Below are 25,626 nucleotides of genomic sequence, written 5' to 3' on the forward strand. Positions count from 1 at the left end.
TTCAAACCATTCAGTTTGCAGCTCAAACCATTCAGTTTGCAGCTCAAACCATTCAGTTTGCAGCTCAAACCATTCAGTTTGCAGTTCAAACCATTCAGTTTGCAGCTCAAACCATTCAGTTTGCAGTTCAGACCATTCAGTTTGCAGCTCAAAACATTCAGTTTGCAGCTCAAACCATTCAGTTTGCAGTTCAAACCATTCAGTTTGCAGTTCAAACCATTCAGTTTGCAGTTCAAACCATTCAGTTTGCAGTTCAAACCATTCAGTTTGCAGCTCAAACCATTCAGTTTGCAGTTCAGACCATTCAGTTTGCAGCTCAAAACATTCAGTTTGCAGCTCAAACCATTCAGTTTGCAGTTCAAACCGTTCAGTTTGCAGTTCACCTGCAGCTTTTGCACATTTCTTTGTGTCTGTGTTTGAACTGTTTTCTTGGTATCTGAGTATTTCAGTGGAGGAAAGGTAGGGGGAGTTGTTGACAAGATCAGAGTTCCTTGAGTCTGCTATAGCTGAGCCCTTTTGGGTGGAAGGATCAGCAGCACAGGCTGTGGGTGATGTTCTCTTGGCCACAGATGTCAGATGTATAGCCCTGTCTACTTGACGTGTTTTGGGTATAAATGAGTAAAGGATTCCGTTTTCCTGGAAAGAAAAGTGGATGATTTTGGAGTTGAGCTTCACTCAGTCATTTCTATCTAGAGTTAGCTTTGTGTGATCTTCCTTTGTTCAGTTTGAATGGTAGCATGTTTTCCTTTCAAGCTTCAGGTACTAGACCAAAATGATGTGAATGGTCCATCAGGCAGTATTATGGCATGTTCTGATTGTGTTCTTTTTTTGTCTTGTATCTAAAAACAGGTACTTTGCCATTAGCTTCCCAAGAATCCATGATTGTGGAGGACTTGCTGTACGTTCTGATTGGTGTGGATGGAAGATACATCACAGCACAGCCTCTCGTAGGCAGGCAGAACCGAGCGTTTTCAGTCGATCCCAACTTGGACTTGTCCATCAAAGAGCTGGTGACCAGGATTCTTCCTGTAGCAGCAAGTTACTCTGCTGTCACCAGGTACCTAGCTGACTTTTGTCAAAGGCAGATATTCTCCTTTGAGCACCAGGTTATAGAACAGAGAATCTGTCTTTGTGCAGATGTTAACTCTCAAGCTTAATTTAAACCTACAGGGATATAAAGTATGAATTTGAGTTGCTTTGAATTGGTTTTAGCTACATTTCTTGTTGCTGGGTTTCTCCTCTGCTGCCAGTTCAGTCTTTCATTCACCTCACCTTTGCTTTGTCTAAACTTGATCTTGGTAAATTCAAAGTGCAAATAGGATTTGTCTGGTTATTCTGGCTCATCCCTTCCCATTCTGCTATGAATTTCCCATGTTTCCTGCTTTTTGCTCTCCTCTGGACATCCAGGACAGGGGCCACCTTTGTGTGTGTTGTTCTGAGTAAGAGAATATACTGCTGCCTAGCTTCTTGTAGCTACCTTAGTTGTTAAAAGGTCTTAGGATAAGGTAAACCCCACCAGCAGCAGATATTTGTTTTGTAGACGTCTGCATTGGATTCAAAGTCCCTAAAAGATCAGCAAAGAGAGAGAAGCATTTTTAGAATGTGATTCATCCAATCTCTTTTACACGTCTCCTTCCAGATGACTGTTCAGATGTATCTGTCTCTCTCCACCAACATGTATAGAGCCATCTAAATCTGGTCAGATGAATCCCTGCAGTGGCATGTGGTGTTAGAAACTAGCAGCAGTGCTTTCCCCACATGTCTGGGTGCACATAGCTTCCTGTTGAGATCTTTTCCTGTCCTCTAATCTGCTGCTTATGCAAGGAAAATCTCCTTGAAAACCCTGGCTCTCACTTTCTACACAGTACTTCTCCAAACAATTCTAGTTCCCCTACAGGGTGAGAGGAAACGTCTTCCTACAGCTTTCTGCACTAGGAAATGTGATGGGAAGTAAGGAGAGGGGACACAAAGCAGATGTGGAACCTGAGTCTCCAGCTGAAGACCGGTGTGCTTTCCAACACACAATCTACTTGTGTGCTTGTGCACTGTCCTGAAGATGGTAGAAGGTGCTTTGACTAAAAGGGTTTCCGTGTTGCTTTATGCAGGTTTATAGAGGAGAAGTCTTCCTTTGAGTATGGACAGGTAAATCATGCTCTGGCTGCTGCTATGCGGACTCTAATCAAGGAATACATGATATTAATTACCCAGCTGGAACACCTTCAGAGACAGGGACTTCTGTCACTGCAGAAACTCTGGTTTTACATCCAGCCCACAATGAGGACCCTGGAGATCCTTGCTTCACTTGGTAAGTTTCAGATATACAGTCATTACATGTTAATGGGTGCACGACAGGTTCTGGAAGCTGTAGCTACAGAACAGCAGTACAGTCAGGGCATGTGTCATTTTAATTTGATGTTATAGTAGAGAAGAAAGTCAAGGGGAATTGTACTTGTCAGAGCACAGCTCTTCCATGAGAGCCATGGGTTCTGGGGCATGTCCATGCATTTTACCTGACGTTAGAGGTATTTGCAGTGTAACAGCTGAGAACAAGATGCTTTTGAAATCAGAGCAAGCCACTGAAAGTATGTATTTCTTCCATTACCACCTGCAAGGTGGATCTCTATACATCATGCCCTCAGCATAGGAGGCTTTTGGACTTGAAGCCACCATGTTACCCTGTGTCTGTCTGAGTTCAGTTCCCCTTCTCTGGAGGGTTGGGTTTCATTTGGGGTGTTTTGTTGCAGGACATTGCAGGAGGTAAGGTTTGGTTGTGTGGTGGAATGGGCCTGCATCTTCACAGCAGGGTTCTAGAGCTGACATGGACATCTGTGGCTTAGGGTGGTCAGCTAATCAGGTGCTAACTTCATTACGTTTAAGAACATAGCTTGTGCAATTCATCTTTGTGTCGTGTGTCTGTATTGTTCGATTTTAGCTACTTCTGTGGATAAAGGAGAGTGTATGGGAGGATCTACCCTGAGCTTACTCCATGACAAGACTTTTAATTACACGGGGGACAGCCAGGCCCAGGAGCTGTGCCTGTATTTAACCAAGGCAGCCAGTGTACCTTACTTTGAAATTCTGGAGAAGTGGATATATCGAGGCATCATCAATGATCCCTACAGGTAAAGGACACTTAAGGAATGAAAATGAAGTGCAAAAGTTAGGAAATACTGCTCAGGTCATTGGCATTTACCCATCTCTCTGCCATGTAAAGTCTGCATAACCTAGGGGCTCGGACCTGGCAGCAGTGAGTAGACAAGGCAGCACTGCAAGGAAGGGGAGCTGCTGAAGCATGTTGAACTACATTTCCTACTTAATTCAGTGTGTATACAGTCAGAGACACTCTCACTTGCTTTGTTTTCCCAAATTCAAGGAATTCATGTGCAACAGCAGTTCAAGTATGCAGTATGCTCAAATTCCACCTTACCATGCTTGTCCCCCTTTCAGTATGCTCCTCTCACATCCTCATCCTCTTCATGACAAGGGGTGAGCCCTCATGGGGCACAAGTGTGATAATTTAGTGGATCTATATTCAATGTAGTCTACTAATTTGCTAATCTGGTAGGAGCTGCCAACGCTGCCTGAAGTTTCTTGGCTTTGGTCGTCACTTGGAGCATTTTGCTGTGTTTAACAGATTATGCAGCATTTCTGTTTCCCACATTTTCAGAATCCTAAGAGGGGGCAAAACTCAAAATAGCTGAAATGAATGAATGCCTTCCTGATGGTGAGAAGACAGGAAAAGGCCAACGTCCTCACCTCTACACTGACAACCAAATCATGCTTAGACTTGGTTTGTAAACTGTACAGAATCCTGTTTCTATCATCACTGACTGCAGATTAGCAGAAACACTGCATAGTGCATCTCCTCGTAGTACAAATACAGACTAATTTCAGTTCTTGATGGAATGTGTTTTCCTGAGACCTTACTTCTGATAGCTCATATTACCAGTTTACAGGTCAAATAAAGTAATCCTCACTGTACCACTCCCTGCTTCTAAACATCTGCTTTAACTGTTCAGTGAGTTCATGGTGGAGGAGCATGAGCTGCAGAAGGAGAAGATCCAGGAAGACTATAATGACAAGTACTGGGATCAAAGATACACTGTTGTTCAGCAACAGATTCCCTCATTCTTGCAGAAAATGGCTGACAAAATACTGAGCACAGGTAGGTAAAGATAAGCTTTTGATATAAGGAATCTTGAGACAAGCATTACCATTTTTCATGTAAGGATACATGGCATCGTGTTTTGTCAGTTTATGGGGTTTTCCATCCAAACTTTTCAGAGGAATAGAAGAACCAGACTGTAAAAGAATCCCAGTGCCTATAAATAAACCATGTGGGAAGGAGCCCAGCAGCAACAGGAGCTTTCTTACTGCTCTGTTTCATGGGTACAGCTAGCTAGAGGGAGCTAGACAACTGAGGTTTGAATATGCTGAGTTTTAATATGGGTGTTTAAATGCACCTGATGGCTACCAGTGCCCTGTTTCCTAAGTACAAACCCCTCCAAAAGCTGCTCCCAAAGTGCAGCACCAGATTTTGGAGGTTTCTGGCTATCTGCAGAGACGTTTTGCCACCAATGGGAAATGAACCCATTCCTAGATCTCCTTAAATGTGATACTAGGTGCCTAATTTAACAGTCTGTATTATCTTTTGAGAGCTGTCTAAATCTTTTCCAGCCTTTGGTAGAATGTAGTGCAAACATCTCACTGCGTATCTTCCCCTTGAAGATAGTGGTTTGAAAGTTGGCTGTTCAGTAGGTATGAATATGGGTCATTCTTTCTTCTTCTTCTAGGGAAATACTTAAATGTTGTGCGAGAATGTGGCCGTGATGTTACCTGCCCTGTGGCTAAAGAGGTCATCTATACTTTAAAAGAGCGAGCATATGTGGAGCAAATAGAAAAAGCATATAACTATGCTAGCAAAGTTCTGCTGGATTTCCTAATGGAGGAGAAAGAGCTGGTGACTCACCTAAGGTTTGATTCGTTTTACTAAATGCATGTTAAATACATTGGTTCTGAGAGTGAACATAAGTTTTTTGAAGTTAGCCTGCTTTTCTTGGGTTATTATTAATGTGTTGTCTCTATTTCCATTAGAAGGGATGACCTGAAAAAGTAAGATTTGAGGTCTTTCCTGCATTAAAACAGAAAGAGTAAATGATAGAAATGTCAGGTGAGAAGGATATCTGGGCATCTCTTAGTCCAAGTTCCTTCTAAGGCTGTTGCCAAAACTCTGTCAATGAAGTTGTGGCTTTGCCTAGCCCAGTCCCAAAACCCACTCTCAGGTATGGATGTCCTCTACCTCTCTCATGACTTGTCCCATGGCTTGTCACTCCTACCTGGGGAAGGAGTTTCCTTTATCACCTGGTATGATCAAGAAGAGTTTAATGTGAATAAGAAATAGTTGGATATTAAACATCTCAGCAAAGAAGTGCCCTAAACACTGTCCTTTTTTAAAGTTCATTTTGATAACCTATATTTTGGCTCTCATAATACATTGAGCTGATAGCAAATGCAGGTGCATTCTAGCATGCAAACTCCAGCTTCCTTGTGTGAATCAAGCTTTTAGTTTATTACCATCTTCAGAAAACAGTAAACCCACGAGTTCCTGGTTTCATGAAAGGTTGAGAGCTCTCTGAAACCTGCCAGTTGTTAGTGATTGTTCCTAGCTTTGCTAATGCCTGTCATCCCTCCAAGCCTTCTTTGCTTCATAGGAATGTTCAAGAGACACTGGATTCTGAAGTTCTGAGGGCACATGTCCTCTGTTGGGCCCATCTATCGCAGTGTAGTTTCAGATTAAGGTGTTGCTCAGCCTGTCCAGCTGTGACCTCCTCTTCCTCGAAGCAGGGTCTTTGCTAGATCATGCAGCAGCTGTCCTGTGTCTAAATGATCTGCTAGGGTGCAAGTGCAGGGGCAGCTCGTTGAGGAGGAAGCTACTGAGCTTCAGTGTATGTGAGATTTGAGGGCTGAAGTGGGATGTGTGATTAAACCCCAGGGAACCTCTTCAGTTAAGCAGCAGTACTGACTTCCTCCACCATTCCAGAAGCGTTGGTTGGAAGGACCAACAACCTCAGTAGTTCAGCCTCCTGCTTGAAGTGGGATTGTCATCAGCATTAGGTCAGGTTTTCATTTGGGTTTACACTCTAGGGTATGTCGGTGGTCTAAGCATCTTCCTCCCCTACCTCTTGTTTCCTCAGTTAACCACTGACTTCCTCATGACTGGGAGAGTTTCCTTGGTTCAAAAGAGGAATGACAATCAGGTAAACAGTGGGGCTGAGCATCATCCCAAATTGGCAGTGATCAGGAGTCTGCAATCATCTTGTGTTAAGGATGTGCTGGCCCTAGTTTTGCTTTGAAAGCTGCAGTTACCAGTTACTCCTCTGAGTTATCTCCAAGCTTCTGGCCCACTGCAGTTGGTTCCCTGGCACCAAGTGAAGATTGAAGTTTATGCATCCTACTGTAGCAAAAGTCAACACAAGTACCTCTATCAGCAAAGATACTTGTTCATACAGAGGAGTTCAGGACTCTGCTCTGAATTGCCAACTGCCTCTTGAATGGCTCTGCGTATACCCTGACTGAGGTGGTAGGGAGGAGGACACATGCATAAGACTAGTCTCCAGATTGGTTATCTGTGGCAGTGTGTTCTCCATGAAGAGGAACATTTTGTGATCAACCCCAGCAGGCTGGCTGAATTGATTGCTTTTGTTCCTTTAGGTTTAATATGGATTAACTTGAGCTTTTATAAACACAGTCAATTGTCCCTTCGTTTTCTTGAGCAGATCTATAAAACACTATTTCCTGATGGATCAAGGGGACTTTTTTGTTCACTTCATGGATCTCACAGAAGAAGAGCTCAAGAAGCCTGTAGATGACATCATAACCACAAGGCTAGAGGCTCTGCTTGAATTAGCCCTGCGAATGAGCACAGCCAACACAGATCCTTTCAAGGATGATTTAAAGGTAAGCAGAAAGTGATTGAATTGGAGAAGGCTTGCCATGATTTGGGAAGATGTGCATGCCTCTAAGAACCTGCTGAATGTACAGTGGAGGAAAAGAGAACTGGTGACTGTCATTTCTCTGGGTTAAGTTCTATTTCATCCAGATTAGCAACAGGTAGCACCTCCCCTGGCTGTGTTTTCTTGCTGGTTTGAACATGGAGAAGGTGCTTTTGGGTGGCCCCAGGATGAAGTGGAAGCAGTGCTGTGTCTCTCATGCTTGTTCTCAGCTTGGGTGCTCACGTTGGAGTACAAGAGAACACCTGATTAGAAGTCCTATGTATTGACTGCATCTTTTACAGATGTGAAGCAGCACAGAGGCTGTGCCTGGGAAGTGTGAAATCTGGATAAAGAGGCTGAGAGCAAGGGAGAGCAGCATTTTGTATGCTGATTGTTAACCACTACAGCAACACTGCTCTGGTGTCTGCTGCTCCATTCCAGATCATACCATTTACTATTGCTTCCTAGATTAGTCTGATGACCTGAGAATGACTGATAACTTGCACTTCTGCCACATGTCTGTTGCTGTGCAGTAGTTGTGAGTATCCTGGGGCTTCATTTTTGTCCCTGCTCTTCCTTTATAGATTGACTTGATGCCCCATGACCTCATTACACAGCTCTTGAGAGTATTGGCTATAGAAACAAAACAAGAGAAGGCTATCATCAGTGCAGATCCCACAGAGCTCACTCTCAGTGGTTTGGAAGCATTTTCCTTTGACTACATTGTTAAGTGGCCTCTGTCCCTTATTATAAACAGGTAAGATATCAATCTGCTGAAGGAATAAAAGGCAAAAGCTTTTGAATGGCAGTGAAGCAAATTTCCACACAGCAAAATACTGGAAAGTCTGTATCTTTAAAGTGATGTCACAAGTTGCTGACTAGCAAGGAATGCTTTGGTGCTTGCTCCACTTGGAATATGGATTGTGTCTTCAGTAGAACCCTACTAAGGCATGCTCAGAAAGTCAAACTGTGATTTCATATGGTGGGAAGAGAGCTCAAAGGATGCTTTCAGCATGAAAGCATCCTTTCTCAGCCTGATTTTGCTTGTGACTGGTCACTTAGCTTTCATTTGTTCATGGCTTTCTGAAGTACCTTCCCTGAGAACGTGAACTCTCACAAGAGGATTTCCATCCAAGAATCAAATGTGGAGAGTGGTAAAAATGCACTTTCTGGTATCCCTGGTTGCCCACTAGTAGGATAAAGGCTGTTGCTATAATTGCTGCAGCAAGCTGTTTTGCATTTATTTGTATTATGGGGGACTAAACGAGGGTTCATTTTCCTGTAGGGATTTGCCTCCTGTTTTCCTGGCAAACCCTGTGAGGCAGGGCAGTGTGACAGGCAGTGTTAGATGAGCAGGGTGACAGATGTGGGATCGTCACACACCAACAAATAGCTTGTCCCTTAATTTCCCCTTTAAAGAAGCAGTTGACACAGGGGGTGTTTCTAATGACATGGTGCTTTTGAAATTGTCTCTTTCTTCCAGAGTGAGTGTGTTAGCTCTGGTGGTAGCCATGGAAGTGAAAATAGTACTTGGTAAGGTTTCATGAACTGTATCGACTGGAGCTCTGTAGACACCTACACTGAAGTGTCTGAACGCAGACCTGAATCCAGTCCCCGAAGCTATAAATAAGCATCCCCATCTGCTTCTGACAGTGCATTGCTGATGGGGTAATGCTGCCTGTAGCTTGGTTACAGCTTTTTCTTCATCCTTGTGGAGAATCCTGGTGATTTGTTTTGCTGACTGTAACCATCTTAGTGCAGTGGGTATGTGACCTCAGGCTTTTATCCCCCTGGCCCAGCATCTTCATGAGTGACCTCCCTGCAGGTATCCTGATGGAGCTGAAGAAGGAGGCTGGTGATGTACCAGCTGGCAGGAAATACAGGGGAGGGACTCCTTGGAGAGAAATCCTTTGGGTTGGCAACAAATGTGATTTTGTTCTTCCTTTGGTTTGAATTGTTTCAGTGTGGATCTGTGTGGCTGAAGGTGTAAGGAGCATGTTCTGTAATGTCTTTTTGCCTTTGGGCAGGCTCAGCCTTCACGGCTTAGTCTGTCAATCAGAACAGGGCTAATCTGGATGGGTGTCTCCTTTCGTTCCAGGAAAGCACTGACAAGATACCAAATGCTTTTCAGACACATGTTCTATTGCAAACATGTGGAAAGGCAGCTGTGCAATGTTTGGATCAGCAATAAGACGGCCAAGCAATTCTCCCTGCATTCAGCTAAGTGGTATGGTCTTTTTTTCTCCCTTATCAGCTGTGAAGGTTTGGGTTTCCTTCTTGCTAGTTAGATCAGATCATTTTGGTGTGAAAATGATCCTTACAAGTTTCTTGCAGGCTGAGAGAGATCAAACCATAACATTTGAGGTTTTCAGTAGGAAGTATCTGCTCAATAATCTTTGTGCTGCTCAGCTCGTTCCTCTTTTTTGGCATGTAGATTTGGAAAGGAAGAAGTGGTCTTTAGCCTTAGCACATGGAACACTTACAGCCGAGGACATCTGTTCCCATATATCCATATTCTTGGTCACTACTTTAGCATCAGCAAGATTAGTAAGCACCCCAGTAGTTCCAAAGCAACATTTTCTCTTCTGGCCAGACCCCTAGCAAGGACCTGTGACCTTCACACAGCTCCATTGATGTTTGGTCTGATACAGATTGAACAAAGTAAAAATGGTGGGGGGGTTTCCCAGCAAACCATCCTATCTTGTTCCACCTGTTTGGAGAGTGAGGCAGACCCCAGCAAGTTAACACTGCCTCACCTTAGCCAACAGGACTGTAGCTCTGGTTCTCCTATGTGTAGCAGAGGTGTAGCAGCAGAGACCTGTGAGGGTCCCTAGTCCAACCTCCAGCTCACAGGACAACAGCAGGGAACAGGGCAGCCATGGTTGAAAACCCCTATGGTGGGTATCCCCCACCTCTCCCGACACAGTTTGCTGAAGTCAGTTCTTAGTTTGCTATCACAGAGCCTGCATAAGTCAACATTGTAAGAACCTCTATGTCATCCCACTGTTCTATTTCACCTTAGTGAAATTGCATTAAATACCTTAGATAGCAGGTGGTTTGGTTAAATATTTGGATCCCCTGAACATACTGATGCAAGGCATAGAATATTTTAAGTGTTCCTTTAACAGCTAAGGCTAGAAACCATTCATCTGCTTCAATTTTGCCCTACTAATGAGCTGGATAGTTACACTAATTGCTTTAATATGTAATATTAACTGTCTAGTTGAATATAAGCAAATATTCAAAGTAATTGTCCAGTCTATGACAGGTTCAAAACTCTTGACTGTAGTAACTGAGGCAAAGCCAGTTGAATAGGTGGAAAACAGAGACGGTTTGCATTGACTTTATAATCCCTCTCACGCTGCAGCAGTGAATTTGCCAGGACAGAAATATTTAGCTCTGCTTGACTGTGCAAGCCTGGTGATAGTTCTCCATGGCATTTGCTAGCGCTCAGTTGTGTGGGTGTGATTTCTCCCCTAGGTTTGCTGGTGCTTTCACACTGCGGCAGCGGATGCTGAATTTTGTACAGAATATCCAGTATTACATGATGTTTGAAGTGATGGAGCCAACATGGCACATTCTGGAGAAGAACCTGAAGCTGGTGAGTGTGTGTGTGCTCGAGAGAAGTCAGAACAGAGGTCTGAAGGTATCAGATTTGCTACAGGGAGAAAATGCCTAATGCAGGTGTCTGTTAGTTCTGTTGGAGGCACTTCACTTATCACACTACAAAGACTGCTGTTGTTCTACATCACCTTTTGGATTTATTAGTCTTATATCCCTTTCCTGTGCTGCATCTTCCTATCTATGTCCAGTTCATGCTCTGCACCTTGTTATCTGAAGGTGGTGTTCTGCTCAAAAGAAGGAGAACTATGGAAAAGGAAGAAGGATGCGGGATGCAGTGCTCATGAACTGGTCCAGATATCTTCACTTGATTTCATGGCTGACTCTTAAAAGCAAAGTCTATGCTTTCTCTTCCATGAAGCTGCCACAGACTGGCATGTTAGGACTATCTGTTTTAAAGCAGGGCCTTCCTTATTCAGGAGGCTATGCCACATGTATATTCCCACTGCAGCTTTTCTGCTCTGGTGGTACCTGGGAGAGGCTAAGCTCACTTCCCACTGAGTTTTATGCCTGCCAGAGAGGGTATCTGGGCAAAGCATGGCTGGCATCATTTGGTTCCTATCGGGGATGTACTGTTCTGAGCTGTGGGATTTTCCAGGTGTGCTACAGAGTATTTCTGGTTTCCTAATCCAAGTCAGTAACATCTCCAGAAGTTAACTCCTTGCCATAGCAATAACTGCAGGAATTGGTTTCTATCTCCTGATGGGCATGTGAGATGGCTTTATTATCTCAGAGATGAGCATGTTCTCAGCTAATGTCCCACCTGCCTGTTTTAAATCAAGAATGAGAAGACATTGGGAGTTTGTCTTTCAGAACAGGCTAGTCAAGAAGTCCATAAAAGTCTTCTCATGTCTGGTTTTACTCTCATCAGGTTTGTTGTTTCCATCCTCAACAACAGAGAAAACAATCTGTCACCAAACAGAACAAGGACTATTCTGTCTGTCCAGAACAAGCTCTTCTCTCCCTTCCTCTTTTACCTGACTGTGGTAAAGGTCTAGACTTTTGGGTCATACAGAGTTATTGTGGAAGTTCAACAGACAAATGAAGGATGATGCCTGAGCACTGGCAGATCTTCTGAAGGCCACAGCAATGCTGCAGATACATCTTCTTTAGACAGAGCACTTTGCCAAGGGAGGGAATCTGACCTGATGCCATCTCCTTCCTGCCAAGAGACAGCTTGAGAAGGTCTTTAGGAAGTGCTGTGAGTTTTGTATGTCTTGGCTTATACCACTCAAAGCAGGCAAAGGCTGTGCCAGGCAGTGCTTAATTAATTAAAGCAGGTGATCAGTGATCCATTCCTCAAGCTTGCTTATTGTGCAGCATGACCATTGTGATGGCTGTAGTGATTTTTGCTATCTCAAGTGACACTGTGTCCCTCTTGGTCCTTCTCAGCTTCCTTACCCACTGTGGGGCTGCTGTATTGGGACTGGTGTTAGGGAGCCCCAGCTATTGTGAGGGAACAGGACGCAGATGTTCATCACCTTTTTATTCTTCCCTCTGGTGGTCACCCTGTGATCAGACACTTCTGGGTTGTGCATCTTTTCCTCTTGTACTGTGAAAAAAATAACATATAGAATCATAGAATAGTCAGGGTTGGAAAGGACCTTAAGATCATCCAGTTCCAACCCCCCTGCCATGGGCAGGGACACCTCACACTAAACCATGTCACCCAAGGCTCTGTCCAACCTGGCCTTGAACACTGCCAGGGATGGAGCATTTACAGCTTCCCTGGGCAACCCATTCCAGTGCCTCAGCACCCTCACAGTAAAGAACTTCTTCCTTATATCCAATCTAAACTTCCCCTGTTTAAGTTTTAACCCCTTACCCCTTCTCCTATCACTACAGTCCCTAATGAAGAGTCCCTCCCCAGCATCCCTATAGGCCCCCTTCAGATACTGGAAGGCTGCTATAAGATATGCTATATCTGAGGTACCAAACAGCTCAGCACTCCTGCCATCCCCATCAAGCCTCAGCATCTCTCTGGTGAGCCTTTAAAGTCAGGTCACCTTGCCTTAGTTTCTCCTGTGCACCTGCAAGTTGTTCTGGAGCCAGCTAACCACCAGTTTTTGGTGCCCTGACATCCTTTTTCCTCAATCCAGGTCTAGGATTATGAATATAGCTGCATATTCTTGGTGAGGACTTCTGAACAAGAAGAGTTTATACATTAAGCTTCTGGATGATCTGAAAGAAGGGTATTTTCTTGGTTTTGTTGTAAGTTTAGGTTTTCAAAACGTTATTCTCAGTTTACTTTACTTGCATTGAGGCACTTGTTCAAGGTATCCTGTCCCAGGTTCTTCCATACTGATGTCCTTTCGGTCTCTGCTGATTCCAGGTGTCCTAGAGGAGACTGTTAAGTGCAGTAGGCACGCAGGACATTCCCTGTTCAGGAAAGACAATCTCCTGACTCTTTCTGTCTGAAGATCCCTCTTTGCTTTGGCTCTCAGCCCCTGAGTTTCTTTGCTTCTTCAGAGCTATTAGCACTGTTGAAGCATTTTTATTTCAGTTCCAAAAAGGAATTTGCCAATTTATAGTTTGTCAAAGGAGATGATTCCCAAAAGACATCTATAGTCCAAACCTTTTTGATAGCCCAAGTGGACCATCTGTGAGCTTCTTTAGCCTGCCAGAGATGCTGAGATAACAGGTATAAAGTGACATTGCTGGCGCTGGAAAAAGGTGTTAAATGGCTGTATGGCAAGAAGGAGAAGTCTAGGAAAGTCTTTGAGGTTTAATCCAGATGTCTGTTTGTCTCCCATCCTCATCAATGTCCTTCATGGCTTTTAAATCTCTGGGAGGTAGAACGTGCCTTCTACCAGTGCTGGGTCAGGAGAGGTCTGGTGCCTGTGGGTCAGATGGTGCCATGGGTACACAGGAGTTGAACATCTCAACACTGCCAGCTAAAGAAGCTGTTTAAGCAACCACTACATTAGGCAGCCCTTTAAAAGAGCTGCTCACCATGACATATCCCAGCTCCTGGCTTAAATCTTACTTGCTTTAAAGAAAAGTATCATGTATTTCCAAACAGAGGATGCAGAACTGGCTCTTTATCCTCCATAGCCTACAGACTGGGGCAGTCTTTTCCTTTCATTTGTATTTTAGGAGGGAAAAGGATGATCCTCACTGATCTCATGTAGTGGTTTTTCATTTGCCAGAATTCTCTTGTGCGTTTCCACTTGAAGTTAAGGTGCTTTCTTTCTAAGGCTGTAACTAGTATCTTCATCTTCAAAACTTCATTGTCTTCCTCCACACAACTAGCATCTTCATTGCATTAGAAAACAGCATTTATCCCTCTTCTGTACTAATTGTCTGAAAGGTTATGGGGGGGGTATTGCTATTGATCCTTATGTAGCAGTGTGAATACCTTGGCAATCTTAGTCCTATAGTTCTTCCCAAAGCCTGACTTGTGTTCTCAGCTTCAGCACATCCTGTATCTGTATGGAGTGATAGGGGATTTTTAATCTATCATTTAAAACCTGAGACTGAAACAGCCCCTTGAAGTAGCAGAGCTAGACCAAAACCTTGAAGAATCCTTGCAACACTTCATGTCCCAGTTCCTTATTATGCTCCTAAAATACGTTTCTGAATAACCTGTATGTTTTAAGCCTCCTAAACTTACTGACATTTGAGGTTCTTTGATTTATTTTTCTCTTTTCCACTTACTGCAGCTGACTACTGAGATGGTGAAGGTAGGAGTGAGCATGACAGGCAGATTGAAAAGCAAAGGAAGTGCATGTTCATAAAGCAGATAGCTCCATTCTGAGCCTCCTTTCTAGTGGAGGGCTTGGGTGATTAAAGAAAACATAATTTGGTTGAGAAGGTAATGTGACAAATACAAGGGTAAATAGCCTGTGAAGGGCAGTCAAATGCAGTGATGCAAATACAGTGTCCATCTCTGGATGTTTCTCAAAGATGAAAGATAGGAGAAATCTCTCAACGTGCCCTAGAGCATGTTTAGGAGGTCACTGCTGTGTTAGAGCTTTGGTCCAGTGCAGCACAGCAGTCCTGGCTTGGCTTTTCATTATTGCACTGTACCATCACAGGCATCTAATATTGACGATGTCCTGAGCCACCACACCAGCTTCTTGGACAACTGCTTGAAGGACTGCATGCTGACCAACCCAGAGCTGCTGAAGATATTCTCCAAGCTGATGTCTGTCTGTGTCATGTTCACAAACTGCATGCAGGTAGGTACAGCCTCCCCATGTTGACCCTGCCACTGCCAGCCAGTTAGGACAGTCCATTTACATAACCCAAACCCTCTTGTCCTTGATGCACATGAAAGAGCCTCTGTTCCTCCCACCAGCAGGCTTTAGACTGTGCATCCTTTCTCCCATATGGTTTCTGGGGCTTCTCCCTCCACAGAATTCTCTATGCTCTTCTTTTTCACTGCTGGGATCAGGTTCATATGAACTGAATTGCCTGTCTTCAGCCAGTCGTGCAGCAGAACATGAGGTGTAAGTTGTAGGGCTCTGTAGTTTCCAGCATGCTTTCTTGAGGGTCAGGCCAGGACTGGTGAATGGACCCATGGAGACTGATCTCTGTGGGCACACTCTAGCCCATAGCTTTAAAAAAGAGCCCAAACAACACCTTTCTTTGGGTTTAGGGAGCTTTGTGTATTAATATCACAAGCTTCATCTCAGAGGTAGCTTTCATGCAAGGTAGTTAGCTGCAGGGCCAGCAGAACGGGGTCAGCCTCATGCTTTGCCATGACTGGAAAAAGGGATCTAAACATTTCCACAACCCTCTGCTCTTCCAAGAGGTTCACCCAGAGCATGAAGCTGGACAGTGAGATGGACAGGCTCACCCTGGAGCATGGCACAATGCTGGGCCCACCAACAGAGGAGGAGCGTGCTGAAGAGACTGCGAAGAAGAAGCTGACTAACAAGGTAGGATGCGGATGGACAACTGGGTCTCTTCCTCTGTGGATGCTGCCTGGGTTGCAGTCTGGTCAGGGTAGCTTACCCTGGTGTCAGGGTCTTACCTCTTGCAGATAAGCCTTCCTAGTTTCTAAAGCACCTATGGCCTCAAAGCAGAACCTTTACTGAGCTGTGAGTGGTTTTGGGGTAGTGTGGAGTGCTGCTGGTGTTCTCAAAGTCTGTTTTGAAGACCCTTTCTCCCACAGCAGTCCTTACGCTTGCTTTTAAGTCCTTAGTTGTGTTTTCAGCTGTGCAGTGGGTACCCACATACAGGCTTTCTGCAACTTGAGTACTTGTTATTTCCAGAGCTAACACTTTGTGATGGATGAGCCAATACACTGTTGGGTGCGACTGTTTGCAGCCTACCCCTTTCCCATCAGGGGCATCTGTTTAGTTCATATTTCTCTATCTAGATGCACATGTACTAAGCAATTTGGCCTGCTCTGTGCTTAGCAGGTTGCCTCCTGTCCTGCTGAAAGCCCCTGTCCTGGCACACAGCTGGTAGGGTCCATCACAGTGCAAGGCAGGCAGAGTGCTCCAGAGGTTACAGCCTGTCATAGGCAACACTCACTTTCTGCTTACTGGGTTTTCCTTCTTGAAAATGAATAATGACAGCATATATTTGAGGGTAAGTGTACTGGGATCTACTGTGGGGTTCTCCCAGATAGGCATAGCAAGGTGTCCAACTACCAGGAGCTTTGAAGGGTTTATTTTAGTGGCTGAGCAACTGTTAAACTCTATGGCAGGTTTTCTTGAGCAGGTTAAGAAATAGGGAAGGAACAATTGCATCTCTTTGGCAAGTGCAAATCAGCAAACACATGGGGCCACTATGCCTTTGTCTTGATAGCTTTTAGCAGAGCATGCTGACAACCTCCACCTGACATCTGGCTTTGAAGCAACAATCAACAAGTTTGACAGCAATTTCTCAACCCATCTGCTGGACCTGTTGGACAAACTGAGTGTTTACAGCACCAATGACTGTGAGCACAGCATGCTCAACATCATCTACAGGTGAGCCAATAGTTTTCTCGCTGTAACTTCCCTTCTGTGGCTCCCAAATGCAGCTCAGGAAGGATAGATTGTTGTTTATAACTGTGCATGTCTGCCCCATCAATGAAAACACTGAAATCCTAAGAAATCTTGCTTTGCATTTCAGTGCAATGCTTTAAAACCTCACACATTCCTTTGGTTTATGTGAAATGTGTCTATTAATGTTGTAACACAAGCGTTAGTTGTATTGGGGATTGTCTCAATGTGCAGTCAGTGAATAAGCTGATTCCTGAATACAGCATGACTATTCCAGTATGATAAATGATGCAAGGGATTGATCATAAGTGGCTATTTTGTTTTAAGTTCACACCTTTTAAGTATTTAAATAAGCAGCCCTTAATAGGAATTAAGGTTTTCGTAGTTGCCTCATCCATACTTGCTAGCTTCAGAGACAGAGAAAATTAGATGAGATGCACAAGGCCTTTTTTGGAAGGATAAACGTTTGGTTTTGCTATAATGGTTATACATATTAGTGTTGTTGGGCTTTGTAGGGTCTGTGTTATAGATTGGTGTAGCATGGAGGGACCTGCCCTCGTACTTCTAGCTTTGAAGAACTGTAGATAATGCTCTAAGACTCTGTGAGCTGAGCCCATGTTCTATGCCAGCAGAATGCTTCTCACTGTGATCCTCTAGTGTGAGATGTCCATGTCCATGCAGCGGCTTGAAACTTGAATCTTAAGGTCCTTTCCAACCCAAATGAGTAGATCCTGCTACCCTGAACATCCATTAGTTTCTTCATGCTGGCTGTGAGCCCAGCTGTAGTCTTATTTTCATGTATAAACAGTTGTAACCAGCTGCTGTTGGGACAGCCAGAAATGCAGGTCATGTTTAGGTGTCAGTTGTTTCCTTTCATCTTTTTATGAGGAAACCCCTTACTTTACTAAGGAGCACTCCCTACCTATAAGAGTAATATTTGTCTAAATCTGTAATGCTTTTCAGTGGTGGACATGCTAGAATCAATTGTTAGTGATGCATAATTGCATTCATAAATGTGCCTGATAACTGGTACATCACATGCATTTCCTTTCTTCCCTTGGTGCTGCAGGGATTCATGCCCCAATCCTTGTTAACCACATAGGACTAAAGGATACTTTGAGCTTTTTCCTGTTCTTTGTCCTCCGTTTTGTTTTATTTAAGTGTATTATTAGTGCTCCTCTGCTTCCTTTGGTCTTTGTGAGATGTACTTTGTTGGTTGTTCTCATCCTTTAGCTTAGCCTTCAGGAAAACAAGAACATGAACCTGCAACCATTAAGTACTGTTCACTGCCCTCCTGTGTCAGATGGCTTTTATGGCTGGCTGATAACCCTTACACCTCCGCTCAGATGTGGTACACTGGAAAACACAGAGAGAAAAGGTTTAGGAATGGGCTTTTTGAAGCAGGTTGGTGTGTGCTCCTCATCCTGTGTCTCTTGAAGCTTTCATCATCCTTTTGTAACAGCATCTGACAGAGCTGTCCAGGATTCCTGGTATCAGCCTCTGCAAGTGTTGTTTTGGGAACTATTCCAGCAGGAATCTGGGCTTCTGGTTGTTCTTTACTTCTGAGAACTTGTTGGTTAGGAACTACCATGTGTTTACACAGCCCCTGGCCTCCTGTGTTAGCATCTGCTGCTCTGAGGACATGGTCACAGCTGAGACCAAGGTGGAACACTGAAACCTGTCATCTCTGTTACCGTGGATGCTTACAGGAGTCCAGTCTAGCCCACCAGCTCCCACAGCACTGTAGAGAATTACATGCCTTGCCTGCTTCCTTGTAGGATTGTATTCCTTACTTAAGGAGGGCAGGGATACTTACAGGCATCTGAAAGGAAATGCAGTGCAAAGAATTACTTGCTGCTCTGAACTTTGATGCTTCTGCTCCCTGTCAGAATGGGAGCTTTTATTCCAACCACCAGAACTGCCCTTGTTGGTTGATTCTCAGTCCCTGAATTGGGAGGGTAGGAGATGGCCCCTTCTCTGCAGTGGCAATAACACTGATTCACTCTGTTTCTGAAGTGACTGGAGTCAGAGGGTCTCCTTATCATGGAAAGTCTTCAAGGTGAGGCCCCAACAGTACAAATGATTCCTGTTCCTTTCAGGACTAACCAGGACAGCTAAATCTGCATTTCCTTTTAGGAAATGATGGTGCAGCCTTCTGGACATTTTATGTCTACCTTTATTTGCTTGGGCATCACTGTATCATCACTGGGCTGTTGTAGACTGGATCCACCTGTAGAATTGCCAGGCCAAGGGGATTGAGCTCCTAGGCTCCCCTTGCTGCCATCACTGCTCGGTGTTACAGTGGCATCAGAGTCAGGCTAGATTCAGGGACTGAGACCATAAGTAGGTGAGTCATCAGGCAAGAACATTTACTCCTCCTCAGTGTTCCAGCTCTGCCTCCTTCTTTATCAAGCACTTACATTTTTATCATTCCCAGCACAAGTTCTAACAGATGGGCTTTTTCATGATGCTCCATCCAGAGATCTCAATGGCAACTAATGCCATGATCCAGCCACTTGGACATCACTACAGTCACTCAGGGCATGGCCAACACAGTGTTGAGGACCAAGTCACCTGCTCTTTTAATAGAAGAGCATCAGGACCCCACAGTCGTTGAGTCTTGCAAAGAAAGAGCATATGGAGATTGTTCCATTGGTGGGATCACCCAGCTGAGTCCAAGGCTGGAGCTGGTTCTCAGCTTACTCAGGAAGACAACAACAAGCCCTGCAGCCTTCCATCACACTCTATCATGTGTGATGCCACACACTGATGTGAGGCCTTTTCTGACAGCAGCTCCTGTCAGCACTGCTCCTACACTTAGCATCAGAAGTTCACCTCTTCCATCATTGCTTCTGTGCCCTTGTGTCAACTTTATGCATCTATCAAGACAGTGGGACGAGTACCATAGAGACTGGCTGTGTATCTTATGCAGTTGTGGGTTCATGGTGCCATGGTCTGGAGCTAACTTCCACCACACAGATGTTTTAGTGCTTCACAGACCGCACACAAGTGTTAGCTGTGGCAGGAGGTGACTCATGAGCTATGGAGGCTCTGGAACCAGCTCTTACAAGTATGGAGAGGTTGGTTTTACATGAGTGCTTCCTGCTTCAGGCGAAAGGAGAACTTTGGTGATTCAGGAGGGTTCTGAGGAAATGCTTCTCTGAGCAGTTTGCATTGAGAACGATGCCCTAAGCTGCAACCAGATGTTCAGAAGAGGGGCTGAGTTAATCGCCCCCCTGGTATTTCCATGCCCCCATTGTGTCCAAGGGCTGCAGAGTCTTTATGCCATCAGGACTGTCATCAGGACCCCTAATCTGGGATTACACGAGTCCAAGATACTGGACACAGATGGACCTTTACTGACAAACCAGATGTCCCCATTTCCTTAACTGGAATACTGCATGTTAACAGGCCATGCCACAGAACACAGCTTTCCATTCCTGCAGGCTGCTCAGCAATGTTTTAGAGAGTAGAAGTCCCATGATGAATGCCCAGACGTGACATTTAGCTCTCATTCAGTCTGTAGAGATTATTGGATGGAGTCCTGGACTCTATGGCAACAGGAACCCAAGAACCAGAGCGGGGATGGTTGCCATCTGAAATGATACATTTGATAGAGAAACGAAGCAGTTTATAAGATATGTCAGTGTTTTCTTATAAATGATAACCTTTTTATATGGCTGCTTTTCAAGGGTGATAATCAACATGTAAGATAGATAACAAAATATCCCTTTTATTCATAACTCTGGTCCTGTGCTTTTCTTTAGTTGGCCTGGTTAGTATTTATTCAGTTTCCAGTACTGAATCCATCGTATCTGTAGCACCAGACAAGAGAAGACAGAGATCCTGATGGTTTCCTCCCAGTCAGGAAAGCTCACACATTAACTCACAGATCATCAGTGTGCTGAAGTCCTGCTGAGGTGCCTTGGCTACATCAGTAGCAGTGGTGACAGAGGGTTTGGCAACAGCAGAGAAATCTTCAGTCACTTCTTCATTGAATACTGAAAAGAGAATAATTACAGCATTAGTTTGTCATCCTTTGTCAGAAGGATTACTTAATTCAAAATACTTAGAAATCTGACCCATCAAGTACTGTTAGCATTCATCAGATATCCTTCCTTAAAGCAGTTTGGAGGAAATGGCAATGACTGAGCTTACAGTATGAAGTAATGCCAACCCCAGTGAGTAAAAGCTCCAGCCACAAAGCAAGAAACAAGTGTAAGCAGAGTTTGAGGAAGCACCATGTGGGTTCTTAAGAGGGAGTTATCAAAGATCATTTAACCCTAAACATACAGCTGGAAGGGAAGCAAAGCAACATTCAAGAAGTTTGGAATAAAGCAAATATAGAAATGGAACAGGTCCTCAAAGCAAGGAGGGGCTGGGCTCTGCTCCCAAGGAACAAGGGATGGGACAAGAGGAAACGGCCTCAAGCTGCACCAGGGCAGGTTTAGATGGAGCTGAGGAACAATTCCTGCCCCACAGGGTGCTCAGGCATTGGAACAGGCTGCCCAGGGCAGGGCTGCAGGCACCGGCCCTGCAAGGGTTCACACACCATGGAGACGAGGCCTCAGTGCCATGGGGCAGTGGTGGCCTTGGCAGTGCTGGGAATGGTTGGACTGGGTGAGCTTAAAGGGCTTTTCCAACCTGGTTGACTCTGTGATTCTCTGATGTCCTGGCCTTATATTTGAATCAAGCTTGGGAAATGTGCCTGTCTCAGTGTCAGGTTTCCTTTGTACAACTCCTAAAGGACGGAAGAGACATAAGCTTTTCAACCAGGATAGAGCAACAGATAAATTCCATCTGTCGAGTCTCTGTTTTCTGCAGTCACCAAAAAATGTCAAGGAACAATTTGTTGCCATTTGTGTGAGGTTGTTAAGCAACATGGAACTCAAATATTGTGCCCATTCACTTAGTATTGGAGCAACTTAATTTGAGAGTAACTTTCTTGTGATTCACAGGCTTGTATCAACTATTGCTTAGTGTTCCAGGGCACATCTCTTTAAGAGCTGCACGTCTTAGTTGGCTTGATAGTGCAGAAATGTGCCTAAAAGGTCACAGCAGGCATGGAGCTGGGTGGTTTTATGGCATCAGTTTAGCTTATCAGGGAGACAGGATTATGATCTTGCTGCTGTTGCCTTCTGTTGCAGAGATGGTTTTGATGTGAATTTATACAAGTGTGATTTAAGCAAGTTTGATGGCAAGGTTCACTCTTATTACTTGCTACACGGATGAAGCATGCAAAGGAAAACTGACTTGGAATCCATTTAGAAGTGTTTACACAGAGACTGATGACACAAAAGACTTAAGGGAGGCTGTTGTGGTTTAACCCCAGCTAGCAACCAAGCAGCAGGCAGGCACTCAAATCACCCCTTGCCCCCTTCAGGGGGATGGGGAGGAGAACCTGACAGGGTGTAAAAAAGCTGTGGGATGAGAGAAAAATGGTTTAATAATTGAAATAAAAGTTGTTGATGATGATGATAATAGGGGAGGAGGAAGGGAGGGGGAAGGAATAAACCCCATCACTCCAAGGAAGAAACCAAATGCTGCACAGTGCAGTTGCTCACCAGCCGCTGATGGATGCCCAGCTCATCCCCAGGCAGCTATCAGTGGCTCCCCACTCACTCCCCCCAGTTTATATACTGGTCCTAATGGGCTGTGGGATGGAATACCCCTTTGGCCAGGTCAGGTGTCCTGTCTCTGCTTCCTCCAGGCTTCTTGTGCCCTCCTCACTGGCAGAGCATGAGGGTGAAAAGCCTTTGATTTAGAGTAAGAACGAGAACAACTGGAGACCCTCCCATTGAGTCATGAGGTTCAGAGTGACCCCCCCTTGCTTTTTAACCTCCTCATAGAGCTTAGGTGGGGCTAGGTTCAATCCTTGTCTCAGACTTGGACAATGGTTCATGTCTAAAAGAGCTGATCCCATGGATTTCAGGTAGTGTTAATTCCACGTGTTATCAGTCACTGAGGATCTATTGCGGATCATCTCTCTGCCTTGGGTAGTAAGGAGGGATCTCCCAGCCTCAGGTAAGGAATCTCAAACCTTGCAAGGCATCCCAAGGGTGGAATTACCTGGCATGTGGTCCAGCTGCAGTGCAGAGAGAGCTTGGATTGATCCAAAGATCTGTCATTAGCAGATGACAGCTCTCTCTGCTTTGAAGAGCTCCAGGGGAGATCACAGGCATGCAGCAGCCTTGCTGCCTAGCAGGGAATGCTCAAAGAAGGCTCATTTAGGCTGCCTCTTATGGATTAAAGTGGTTGGCTTGTAATCAAATTGCACACATTGGAAAGGTGAGCTTGAGACTCCTTGTACCCACTGCTTTCTGTGGTCCTTGCTAAATGAGTCTGGGAAAAGCCACGTGCTGTGCATGTGTTAATGGCATGATCAGTGCTCCAAGCTCATGTCCATTGATGCTTTCTGGGTCACTCTGCCCTTGGTGGGTTTCCTGGAGGAGTTCTTGCCCTGGCTACAGTTCAGGCTTTCACCTCCTTTGGAGCCTGTACCAAACTACTGCTGGTTTGGTTTAGGTGGTTGGGTGCATCTCATGCTTCAGAGAGGTGTTCACAGGTACCAGCAGTAGTTGTGATATTGGCTGAGCATCTTCCAACCAGTTACTCATCTTCTTGAATCATGGATCTGTTTGAAGCACGCTTGTGTTAGCAAGGTGATGGTGGTGGTGGTAATGCAGCATTCAGTGGATAAATGGTGGATTTCATATGGGAATCATCTGAACCATAGTTCAGTGGTGGTATTAAGGAGCGGTGGGAAGGGGTCAGGAAGATGCAGGGACTGAGGAGCCCTCAGCCCTGGCACTGTGTCCCCAAGTGACAGGTTTCCAGGGCAGTGTGGTCAAGCCATGGCTCTGGAGAAGCAGCAGTTGGTCCTTCCTGATGTATTTACAATGTAAAGAACAGGTGAAATTTAGCTGTCTATCAAGGGATAAGCACAGAAGAGGTGGCACTGACAACAGCCTATGGCACAGTGCAGACATCCCCATCTCACTCCGGACCAGTCACTGCATCTACCCAGGCCTCTTGGGGATGGCAGGTCCAGAGCCCACTGTGGTGTGGCTGCATTCATGCCATGGGAGAGACTTTGCCAGGGGCCATGGCTGGAGAAGAGCAAGGCTGTGGGCAGGGGCACTGAAGCACTGGAGAGGTCTGTGCTGCAGTGCATCCTCTGCTGCTTCCCACAGTGAGACCTGCTTTGCTTCACATCCCTCATTTGAACCAATATCATTCTAAAATTCATCTCACCCTGTAAAAGGCTTTCACAGAATCACAGAAACCAAGGATGGTTTGAGTTGGAAGGGACCTTAAAGCTCATCCAGCTCCAACCCCTGCCACAGGCAGGGACCCCTTCCACTGGAGCAGCTGCTCCAAGGCATCTTGTAGGTTGCCTCTCCAGGTTTCCTGCAGCCCCTTTAGGCACTGGAGCTGCTCTCAGGTCTCCCCAGAGCACAGCAGAGGGGCAGGATCCCCTCCCTGAGCTGCTGCTCACACTCTGGGGGTGCAGCCCAGCAGAAGGGAGGTTCTGGGCTCAAGCACACACTGAAGGCAGGTTATGGGGGGTTCTCCTCACCCAACACCCCTCAGTCCATCTCCGTGCCCTGTTTTGCATCCCCTCCATGCCCATGAGCACCAGGCCCTAGGGGGCAGCTGAGCTGAAACTTGTGGGGCTTTTGTCTCTCAGGTTGGACTTCAATGGGTTCTACACGGAGCGCCTGGAGCACATGTCTGCTGAGCGCAGCCAGAAGGCAGCTCCCCTGCTTGCCCGCCCGGCTGTGCCTGCCCAGTGAGACCCTGCTGCTGATGCCCTCCCACCTCTGCACCAGCAGAGACCCCAACACTCACCCACCTCAAGCTGGGAGCACCAGACCCCCTGCATTCGGAACTGACGTGAGCTGACTGATAGCAGACCCTAAGGGTTGTCCATTATGGGACAATGGGGGATGTTTATGATGGGCTTTCTCCTCCGAGAGGCTTCTGTCAGGTCCTTTTTTTACTGCACTGTGTGTGTGTTGTAAGATAAATAAATGGAATAAGGGTGGTTATTGTGTCTGTTGGCACAACCAGGGTGCGGATTGGGCTTTCCTCTGGCGAGATGCTGATATGCTCACAGAGATCTGGCTCAGCTGCCATGCAGCTTTATTCTGGGAGGAGAGCCTAACTGGGGCATTGCTGGAATGGAGCCGATCAGCTGCTCTGACTGAGGAGATGGGCTTCGCTGCTGAGCAGGTAGGTGATGTTCATACTATATTGGCCAGGTCCTCAGCAGAGGGCTATGAGGGTACCTTGAGTTGTTCAGCCTTAGGAATTGCTTGGATATCAGGAGCGGATATGGTAGAGGGTGGAAGATAGTGCTGGGAGGAACAAAGGGTAATGAAAACACATGCCAGAGGCCTCAGTGACAAGTGTGAGACCAGGGAAGCATGCGAGGGTTGTGGATCCAGAGCTCTTGTTAATGCCTCCTTCCCCTCACCTCCTTTGCGAGGACCTTCTCAAGTGTTAGAGCCAGGTTCTTGCTCTGCTGGCCTGCAGCTGGTCCTGCACCTTGGCAGAGGGAGAGACCCATGGGGAGGATGGAGACCACCAGTCTGGGGTCTGGAGGACTGGGTTCCTGCATCTGAAGGTCAAGCTTGAGCACCAAGTCCTCACCCAGCATCACCTGGGAAAGCACTTGTGCAGTTCAGGGGGAAGGGTTTCCTATTGCCCCCAATGGAGCTGCCCCCTCAGTCTGGGGGGGCTTGGAGAACTTGACCTGCTGCTTCCATTCAGTTTCTATGGATGGAGATTGATCCTTGCCTGTCCTTTGAGCTCAGGATGGAGGGGAGAGGAGAGGCTGCCCTGTACCACCCTTGGTCACGCACGGTCCCTTACCCCTGTGAGCAGCGTTGGTGGCTCCTCTTTTGGTGCAGTTTGAACCAGATGAGGCCTGAAGCTGTTCATAGATGAATGGTCCATCATTACCCAGCAAGCACCGACCCACAGCAGCAATAATGGATGCTTCTGAAACCTTCCTTTTGGACACTGAGCACAGATTTCCAGGCACCCATCTGTGAGTAATCCCAAAGGAT

At 45.6% G+C, this 25,626-nt stretch overlaps 1 protein-coding gene across 3 annotated transcripts in view; it reads left to right on the forward strand.

Annotated features, from left to right (window-relative positions):
• Positions 1-24,599, forward strand: part of TUBGCP2 (tubulin gamma complex component 2) — a 31,664-nt gene extending 7,065 nt beyond the window's left edge. For all 3 annotated transcript variants that reach the window (XM_034065518.1, XM_034065517.1, XM_034065519.1), the window contains exons 6-18: positions 850-1,057; positions 2,106-2,305; positions 2,933-3,122; positions 4,020-4,165; positions 4,794-4,974; positions 6,777-6,957; positions 7,577-7,749; positions 9,091-9,219; positions 10,473-10,593; positions 14,651-14,794; positions 15,368-15,496; positions 16,374-16,537; positions 24,243-24,599. In XM_034065518.1, coding sequence (XP_033921409.1) covers positions 850-1,057; positions 2,106-2,305; positions 2,933-3,122; positions 4,020-4,165; positions 4,794-4,974; positions 6,777-6,957; positions 7,577-7,749; positions 9,091-9,219; positions 10,473-10,593; positions 14,651-14,794; positions 15,368-15,496; positions 16,374-16,537; positions 24,243-24,348 — 2,072 coding nt within the window. In that variant the 3' untranslated portion in view covers positions 24,349-24,599. The remainder of the gene's footprint in view (positions 1-849; positions 1,058-2,105; positions 2,306-2,932; positions 3,123-4,019; positions 4,166-4,793; positions 4,975-6,776; positions 6,958-7,576; positions 7,750-9,090; positions 9,220-10,472; positions 10,594-14,650; positions 14,795-15,367; positions 15,497-16,373; positions 16,538-24,242) is intronic.
• Positions 24,600-25,626: the final 1,027 nt, after the last annotated feature.

The sequence above is a fragment of the Melopsittacus undulatus genome, chromosome 8 (genome assembly GCF_012275295.1).
Source record: "Melopsittacus undulatus isolate bMelUnd1 chromosome 8, bMelUnd1.mat.Z, whole genome shotgun sequence".
Classification (NCBI taxonomy): Eukaryota; Metazoa; Chordata; class Aves; order Psittaciformes; family Psittaculidae; genus Melopsittacus; species Melopsittacus undulatus.